This window comes from Apium graveolens, chromosome 3 (genome assembly GCF_009905375.1).
Source record: "Apium graveolens cultivar Ventura chromosome 3, ASM990537v1, whole genome shotgun sequence".
Classification (NCBI taxonomy): Eukaryota; Viridiplantae; Streptophyta; class Magnoliopsida; order Apiales; family Apiaceae; genus Apium; species Apium graveolens.
Genome location: NC_133649.1, coordinates 47,648,360 through 47,658,486, shown reverse-complemented (window position 1 = coordinate 47,658,486; position 10,127 = coordinate 47,648,360). Strand labels below are relative to the sequence as shown.

The 10,127-nt window shown below is 34.0% G+C and overlaps 1 protein-coding gene across 2 annotated transcripts; it reads right to left on the bottom strand.

The window, feature by feature from the left end:
* Nucleotides 1–1,243: 1,243 nt before the first annotated feature.
* On the bottom strand, nt 1,244–4,866 carry LOC141710702 (UDP-galactose transporter 1-like). Of its 2 annotated transcripts, XM_074513244.1 has the most exons (6): nt 4,619–4,866; nt 4,233–4,418; nt 2,606–2,855; nt 2,314–2,521; nt 1,843–2,074; nt 1,244–1,664 (listed from the first exon to the last, which is right to left on the bottom strand). In XM_074513244.1, exons 3-6 carry the CDS (start codon nt 2,850–2,852, stop codon nt 1,452–1,454), a joined length of 900 nt encoding a protein of 299 aa, XP_074369345.1. In that variant the 5' UTR covers nt 2,853–2,855; nt 4,233–4,418; nt 4,619–4,866; the 3' UTR covers nt 1,244–1,451. The 2 variants fall into 2 exon arrangements, with proteins under 2 accessions (XP_074369345.1, XP_074369344.1); XM_074513243.1 differs by lacking the exon at nt 4,233–4,418.
* Nucleotides 4,867–10,127: the final 5,261 nt, after the last annotated feature.

Sequence of the window (10,127 nt, the reverse complement as noted above, 5' to 3'; positions counted from 1 at the left end):
AAAATAAAGTTTTCCTAAAAAAATACGTTAACACCTTCCAAAAGCAAAGTTAAAAAAATATAATTTAATTAAAAAATTAAATCATGTATCTAATATAACTACAAATTCTATGAATTATTGTCCAACTTAATTTCTAATTATACTCAACTTCTTCTTATCTCTTTTGTAGTGAACCAAACACTTCCAAAATTAATTTTAGTAATTTAAATTATAATATAACAAACTAATTAATCTATCTATACTATACTGTTATAAGTGAACCATTGTTTCATTTGGTTTACACATTCGTAAAATGTATGTTAATACTTTCCAAAATAAAGTTTAAAAAAATATAATTTAATTAAAAAAAATCATGTATCTATGAATTATTATCCAACTTAATTTCTAATCGCACTCAACTTTTTTGTTGCCTCTTTTTTTGAAAACCAAACACTTCCAAAATTAATTTTAATAACTTAAATTATAACATAACAAAAAAAATTAATAAATCGAGAAACAAATAAAAAACATAATTTTAAAAAAAATCAATACCAAATCATCAACGTACACCACTGCTATTTAGACTTCCGCCTTCTTATAGCAAAGCGATCTATGGGCTGTGATAGGAGGACTTTTTAATATTTTAACTATCTAAATTTTAAATGTCACGTACACCACTGCCGCCTTCTAATAACAAAGTGATTTATAGGCTATGATATGATGACTTTTTAAGATTTTAACTATCTAAATTTTGAAAACTTTAATAATAAAATATATACAAAATAATATATAAATATTTTAAGTTCATTAATCTAAATAATATATAATTTAATTTTTTTATAATTATTATTTTTAGAATTTATTTTATAAATTATTAAAATAATAAAATTACAAATATTATATCAGTTCGTGCATGGCACCGGTTATAAGTTAGTATAATATTAAGCGGGAAAAATAGTTATGTAATGTCCCGTGAGTATTTTGGTACTTGGCCCGTATTAATAAAATAAAAAGTATAGTCAAAGAAAGGTTCCATTTATATTAGCTTATTAATAAAATAAAGAGTATAGTCTAAGAAAGGTTCCGATTTATATTAGGTTATTGCGTTGGATGTTATATAAACTAAATTTCTGGTTACAACAGCAAAATAATCACTAATATGAATAACACTAGAAGTGAGAAGAGCTTTTCTCAGAATTACTCCGCTGCAACCTTTATTTCTAACAGAACACGATTAGATTCACTACATACTAGAAGGAATACATGTAGCAATTCATAGAAGCTAACAGGCTAAAGAAAATTGTGCTGTAACATTAGTTTTTACAAGACTGGCCTGAGGCTTGGAACAAATAGAGCGTGTAAAAAAAATACAGTAGAGTATGTATTTTTCACATATTTCTTACATGTCATGTGCCTACCTTCCATCTTTCGAAAAAAGAGAGCCTACCTTCCATCTAAAACCTGACAACTAACTAGATGGCATCTAACTTCTCTTTTACAAGAGGTATAATGTCTGCTCGATTTTGAGGAGACCGAGGAGTACGAGGACTTCCTGCTTGGGTGATCAACTGCCTCACATACCCGTAAAATGTACACCCTATAAGTGTTATCGAACACCCAACGGCATTCATAAGCGAAATGGGGTTACGGAATATCAGCCATGAAAATGTCACAGCAACTGCAACCTGTCAAACGGGGAACATTTGTGGAGTTATAGCTATTGACAAAAAACTATTTATCATTGCTATGAGATGTTACAGTACGCATTCTTCTGATAATGATTTCAGCAATGGAGGCAATTAAAAAGATATATCTGATAAAAACAAGGCTCATGAATTTAACTTCGATTCTACTTGACCTCACCTTGAGATTTCCAGCTACATTAAATGTCACTGCAGTTGTTGAATGAATAACATAAAATATAGAGAAATTCAGGCAGAATGCCATTATGCCAGAGCTTATAATAATCACAAGGGAAGAAAAAAGTGTTTCACATGTGCTGAACCATTCCCAAACCCCGGCTCCTTCAAGTATTAATGCTGGCGCTGCCAAGATCATTGTTGCAAAAGGTGCCATGTAGTACACTGTATTTATGCTGAAGATAGAGAGAAGGGAAACATTGGGATTATACTTTGTCAAATCATTGTTTTAATACAAAAGAAGTTATATTTGTTTCTTAACACACTACAACACAAAAGTCCCAGAATATCTAAAGATGCCGATTTTAAAGCAAAAAGGAGAGAGTTTGTTGCTGTGAGATTCAAACTAATCTTAATGCATATATAAACAAAAACCTGGTATTAAAGCAATTTCTGGAGAAAGCTAGTATGATACCTATCAAACTTGTAGCCATGCAGCAATGATTCAGCAAGGATAGTTTTGGTTGAAGTAGCAAGACAGCCAAACAAGGCCGCACAGAATCCAAGTAAATTAAAGCTCAGTTCAGTAACAGAAGTGACAAGAATTCCTCCAACAATAGGAATAAGTGAAGCCCAAATTCTCCAGTCAAAGTACTTTCTCCAGACTAGCCACTGCAAGATAACTGTGCAAAATGGATAAGTTTAGATTCATTTGTGGAACTTTATACAAGGATAAAGGAAATATAATTCAATATTGCAAACTCAACCTGTAGTTGCAGGTGTAAATGACTTGATGGTTTGCATGAATGAAACAGGAATGTACCGCAAGCTTACATTCCCTAATACTATATTAATACAAAAAATAAAGGACATCGGAAACACCCTTCTCCAAACATCTTCAGGGTCGACTATTACAAGTGGCTTTAGCCTCAATACTTTAATAACCAGGTAGGCACCAAATGCAGAACATATGAAGTGTATACATGAAACTGACAAAGGAAACTTGAAGTCCATTTTCTGTAAATAAAGAAAGAACAACAATCAGTAATGCATAAGACGTGGTAAACTTATTTGATGTTAGTAAATTAAATTTAAATGTACAGTTCAAGAAATACTAGAGCAAATAACAGGCTTCGAGAACAAGAGAATAATCCCTGCTTCCATGTAGATACAGTATAACAAACAATAATATCTAATCATAAAATCTTAAAAGAAATTTTGGTTGAACATGGTTGGACTTTAAACACCGACTTCAAATTAACTCAATGGTCAATACTTAAAGTACCTATGTTCATTGATCGGATCTAGACAAACAGAGCCTCGGACCAATGGTGAGAGTTGAATTGATAATTACTTTGTATGCAATTGTATAATAAACAAAAATAAAGTTTACAAAATTACGATAAAAATATAAAAACGAAGGAGGAATAGGAGTTTATTAATCTAGAGAGGGAGGGGATGCAAATCACATCTTGAACAGAGGAAGCAACTATCTGGCAACAAATATCCAGTTTTTCTATTCTGCATTATGAATTGTAGTAAGTACAGATTTACTATTCAACCATCAGCACTATTTTTTTTTCTAATTCACTAAAACCGGTTTTAAATAGAAAATAAAGAATCTAAAAACTCAAAGATTACATAGGCTGATAAAAAGCTATCCCATTGATTTATGACACTAAAAAAAAGAATCATTAGAAGTTAAATAACAAGCTTAATCAGATTGCTTCACAGTAGAGATTTTTGTAAGTTTTATCTTATTGAAGTGTACTTACCTAAGTCTCTTTAGTGTGTATATTAGAGTTTTTTTTCTAAATCATTTCCTATCTCAGACCTTTTGTATTTGACACAAATTTTTAGCTTCTTTCCGGGAATCATACAACAAAACTTATGCCCTTATACAAGCCAGGTGCACAGCTTTAAGTCCATATGAGGGACACCGTCATAATATATGGCTCGATTAAACCAACTTTGCTGATATGAGCCCTTGATGTGTATTCCTACCAGGCTACAAGTTAAAGAAACAACCTTGATATTTGTCAATAGTTTTGTCGGAAGATTCTTAATTGAGCCTATTGCGATGTGGAGTAATGAGAATTGAGCCTATTGCGATGTGGAGTAATGAGGGGATGGAGCTCATTTCAGGTAATCTTAACTTCAAAGCCTAATAACTAGAGCCTTGGGATGAAACTTAAAAAACAGTTGTAGCAACAACCGGAGTACTATGTCATTTTGCTTCCTGGCTTGAAAAGCAGTTTAGCTTCCATCAGCTAAAAGCAACATTCAACAAAACCACAATTGTTTTCCTTAAAATCTCGGAAAGCTAATTCGATGCTTTGTAGAAACATTAGCATTAGTAGTTGTTAATTTATTTCCAGCAAAAACAGCCCCTACCTTCACCAAAAATTGAAAAATGATCAATATTAACCCCTTTGCAACCTTCAGCCTCCTAAAACTTCTTTTATTTTGTATTTACCAAACATTTAACGGCACTTCCCCAGGCCCTTAAATCTATCAACCACAAGTCCACAACACTGTTCAAATGCAGATCCAAGTTACAGGCTATGACCACATACAAAACTGCTTCATTTTACATGCAAAATGAGAAGGAAAATATAATTTCAAAATAAGCAAATTATAGTCACATTCAAGAAAACCCAATTATGAATGATGCCATAAGAAATACAAAAATACAAGAAAACAAAATCAATAATAAGTGACAAATAGACAAAGAAGTTGAAATAGAAGGTGACATTAGAGAGAGTGTGATTCATACAGACCTGAAAGATCCATTTGTTCATAATAATGACAGTGACATTGAAACCCCACCATTGCAAGATGGAAAGAATAGATCGAATAGAACCCAACTCCATTAATAATTGAGAAACATTTAGATTGTTACTAATACATTAGTTACTAATCCATTAATGCATGCAAACAGTTGTGTCATGTTTGTGTATTTTGACGGGGATTATGGTGAATTGTTACAGAAGAGAGGGGAGAGGCATGCATGGTTAGAGAAGAGATTCTAAATTAAATCATCCCGTTTTCTATGGGAAGACTACAATTTGATGACCACCATCCTATATAGCTGCTACTTATGCTATTAACCACCAAATTCTGTTTTATTAGAAAAAAATACGCTAAAAATACCATATGCGAAAATAAGTGATTCTTGATATAAACCTTTACTTAAAAAATATTAGTTATGTTTAATGAAGAGAAAGTATAGGAGAATGAAAGATATAAAGAGAAAGTTGTACATCATTTTATTAGCTAAATGAGCTATTTATAGTAGTTGGTTTACAAGTCTTACTAAATAAACTATTCAAATCTTCTTTATTAAGTATTACAAAATTTCATCGATAAACTTTACAAGTCTTCCTCGATAACCTTTACAAGTCCTCCTGATTAAGTTTCTTTCTTAAGAAGTTGTGCAAGTCTTTCTCAGCAAGATTTCAGACACTTCCTCGATACGCTTTGACAATCACTTTATATTTATTCAAATATTTTAACACTCCCCATTGATTGTCAAATGCGAGTTATTGCAAAGATTGACTGTCTCGTTAAAACTTTGCAAGGAAAAACTCAGTGGGATAAAAACCTTAACGAAGGAAAAAGAGTACAGCCTCCCCCTGAATAAAATGTCTCACATTATGACATTTTGATGTAGCAAATTTTTTAACCTCTGCATACCATATTATTTCTCAGCTTCTCAAATGTTGATGTAGGTAGTGATTTTGTAAGTATATCCGCCAGATTATCGCATGAGCGAACTTGTTGGACATCAATATCACCATTTTCTTGAAGTTCATGAGTGTAGAAGAATTTTGGCAATATGTGTTTTGTTCGATCCCCTTTAATATATCCTTCCTTAAGTTGTTTGATGCAGGCCGAGTTATCCTCGAATAAAACTGTAGGACTGTCTGAAATACTTGATAATCCACATGATTCTCGAATATGTTGAATGACCGACCTTAGCCAAATACATTCTCTGCTTGCTTCATGAATTGCTAGTAACTCTGCGTAGTTTGATGAAGTTGCAGCCATAGTCTGTTTTGTAGACTTCCAAAAGATAGCAGTATCACAATATGTAAATAGGTAACTTGTTTGTGATCGCCCAAAATGAGGATCTGATATGTATCCAACATCTGCATATCCAACTAGCCGTGATCTTGAATTGTTTGGGAAGAATAGTCCAAGATCGATTGTCCCTTAAAGATATCTGAATATATGTTTTATTCCATCCCAATGCCTTTTAATTGGGTCAGAACTAAATCTTGCCAACAGGTTCACTGCAAATGCAATATCAGGTCGTGTGTTGTTTGTAAGATACATGAGAGCGCCAATTGTACTGAGATATGGAACTTCAGGTCCAAGAGCCTTCATCTTATTTTCTAGGACGGAAATGATCCATTTCAACCTCGAGTGATCGAACAACAATTGGTATGGTTAATGGATGAGCTTTGTCCATGTAGAATCGATCAAGAATTTTTTCAATGTAGTTTGATTGATGAACATATATTCCTGAAGATAAGTGCTCCACTTGTATACCTAAACAAAATCTTGTCCTTCTAAGATCTTTCATTTCAAACTTATTTTTTAAATAGTTAGCAGCATTAGTAATATCTTCAGTAGTACCGATAATATTCAAATCATCCATATATACAACAATAATAACAAAAGCAGTTGATGATCGTTTAATAAAAATGCAAGGACACACTTGATTATTAACATATGCATCATTCAATAAGTATTCACTGAGCCTGTTATACCACATACGACAAGATTGTTTAAAACCATACAATGATCGTTGTAATTTAACATAATATAAATGTCGAAGCTTAGTGTCCTCAGTATTTAATCCTTCAGCAATTTTCATATAAATATCACTATCAAGTGATCCATATAGGTATGTTGTCACAACGTCCATCAAAGGTGTTTCCAATATTTCCATACAAGCCATACCCATTAGAAAACGAAAAGTAACTCCATCCATCACAGGAGAGTATGTTTCCTGGTAATCAAAAGCAGGTCTTTGATAGAATCCCTGGGCTACTAGTCGGGCCTTAATCTCACAATTTCATTTTTCTCATTTCGTTTTCGTACAAACGCCCATCTATTCCCGACGGGGACTACACCAGCTGGTGTTTGGACTGCAGGTCCAAATACCTTTCTCTTGCGCAAGGATTACAATTCTTCTTGAATCACAATTTTCCATTTTGACCAATCATCTCGGTGTCGACACCCTTCCACACTTTGTGGTTCAGGATCGAAGTTCATAATAATATTAGATGCCATAAAAAAAGCATATACATCATCAACCTCAATACTCCCACGATCCAGTAATTTCGCGTTATGGACATAATTCATTAAGATCTCATAATATCCAGGTACCTTTGCTTCTGTGGAAGCATTTGCCACTTATGGGGCATGTGCCACTTCTAGGGCAACATTCTCTTCTAGAGACAATCCCACGTCTGGGAGTTTTGTTATAGCCACTTCAGGGGATTGCACCTTTTCAGAAGGTAATACCACTTCTGGAGTATTTTCTGGAACACTTGCCACTTCAGGGGCAGGTTCAATTAATTTCCGTTTTCGTGATACAACATCTTTTACACCAACAGGTCTACCACGCTTCTGGCGTGGCTTTGAATCACCAATCAATTCTTCAGGAATTGATTTCTTAGTAGGGATTTCAACTCGTTCCGGAGCATTAACAGCAGGTATATGTGACCTTATAATATGTCTAGAGTCACTAAAAACATCCGGCATTTGATTAGCAATATTTTGCATATGAATAATTCTTTGAACTTCAGATTCACATTGATTAATACGTGAATCAATAGAATTTAATCCTGATGCATTCCATGATATTTCGGAATTTAATTTATGCAAATCATTATCTCCCCCTAATTTAGGGAACATGGATTCATCAAAATGACAATCAGCATAACTAGCAGTAAAAACATCATCAGTTAATGGTTCCAGATACCTTATAATAGATGGAGAATTAAAACCAACATATATACCACTTCTTCTTTGAGGTCCCATTTTAGTTCATTGTGGTGGTGATATAGGAACATACACAGCACAACCAAAAACTTTTAAATGAGATATATTAGGTACTTAACCAAGAACTAATTCTTGAGGGGATTATTTGTGATAAGCAAAAGACCTTATTCTAATTATATTTGCAGCATGAAGTATTGCGTGACCCCAAACAGATATAGGTAACTTTGCTCTTAGGAGTAAGGGACGGGCAATAAGTTGAAGTCTTTTATTCAAGGATTCTGCTAAACCATTTTGTGTATGTACGTGAGCTACCGGGTGTTCGACTGAGATTCCTACTGACATACAATAATCATTAAAAGTTGCATATGTAAATTTAGCAGCATTATCTAAACGGATTGATTTAATGGGATGGTCAGGAAATTCAGCTCGGAGTTTAATTATTCGGGCACGTAATTTGGAAAAGGCTGTATTTCGGGTTGTAAGTAGACATACATGAGACCATCGAGTTGACGCATCAATTGAAACCATAAAGTACCTAAATGGGCCAGAAGATGGATGAATAGGACCACAAATGTCACCTTGAATTATTTCTAAGAATTTCGGGGACTCAGCTTGAAGCTTAACTGGAGATGGTCGGACAATCAGTTTTCCTAAGGAACATGCTGAACAATGAAGTTCATCTTGGGATATTATCTTTTGAGTTTTAAGAGGATGTCCCACAAAATTTTCAACGATACGACGCATCATAGATACTCCTAGATGACCGAGTCTTTCGTGCCAAAGGAAAAGTAGTTTTGGGTCTATGACTTTGGGGATGTTGACACTATGAGATTCAAGAACTCGTATACTCGTAACATATAAACCTGAAGAAACTGAGTGGAATTTTTCTAAGACCCTTTTATTTTCAACGGTGTTTGAGGTGATGAGAAGACATTCTTTTTCATTCTCATTAGTAGTTTCAACGTGAAACCCATTAAGATGGATATCTTTAAAACTCAGTAGGTTTCTAGTTAATTTACTAGAGTATAGAGCCTCTTGTATATGTATGTGTGTCTTATTTGGTATAAGAAAACTGGCTTTCCCAAAACATTCTATTATATTTGATGTACCCGATACCGTCCAGACATGTGAGTTGGTTTTAGTCAACTGTGAGAAGTATTTCTGACTCTATAAAATAGTGTGTGTGATTGCGCAATCAACAATGAATATATATTTCATCTCTATACATATATAAACAAATCTTTATTAAAAAAACACTGAGTACATAGAGCAACGACATGAAATAAGTACATAAAATGAGTACATAATGGAAATAAGTAAAACACAAAGGAAATAAGTAAAGCAAGACAATATATATGAAGTCTAGTCGTCTAAACCATAATAATGATTAGCACCAATGTCTATTTCATTTGAGGCCTTATTGACTGGTTCATTAACTAGATTATAATTAGCGAAGTTGGTTTCTACTCTCTTTCCATTATTCCTTTTGGATGACTCGTAGAGATCAATAAGATGTTTGGGTGTGCGACAAGTACGTTGCCAGTGCCCCTCAGATCCGCACCTATGACAGATGTCTCGGTTCTCTCCTTCTTGGGGTGCCTTTCTTTTATTTGGCACTTCACGTTGCTATTTCTGGTGGCCAGAGTTGTAACCATCGCGTTGCCACTTCAGGTGGCTAGAATGCTACTGATTGCGAAACTGACCATGAAAATTTCCATGTCCACGGTTTCGTCCATAACCCCGTTCTCCTCTATGCCCTTTCCCACGTTCATTCTTCAGGAATGACGTGTTATGTACTTCAGGTAACTGGACAGAGCCTGTGGGATATATCTGATGATTTTTCAGTAGCAACTCATTATTCTTTTCAGCCACAAGAAGGAGAGATATCAGTTCTCCATATTTCTGAAAATTCCGCTCCCTATATTGTTGATCCAGGATCATAGTGTTGGGGTGAAAGGTTGAAAGGGTCTTTTCAATCATTTCAGCATCAGTAATATTTTCACCACATAAAATTAATTTTGAGCTTATCTTGAAAAGAACAGAATTATATTCAGCTACAGATTTGAAATCCTGTAACCTCAAATTATTCTAGTCATATCGGGCAGATGGCAAGTGAACAAGTTTCTGGTGATCAAATCTATCCTTGAGATTATTTCAAAGGGTGAGTGGATTTTTGATAGTGAGGTATTCGGATTTTAGATCTTCATGGATGTGATGCCTAAGAAAGATAATTGTTTTTGCATTTTGTTCAACAGTTGGGATTTTTTCTGGGTC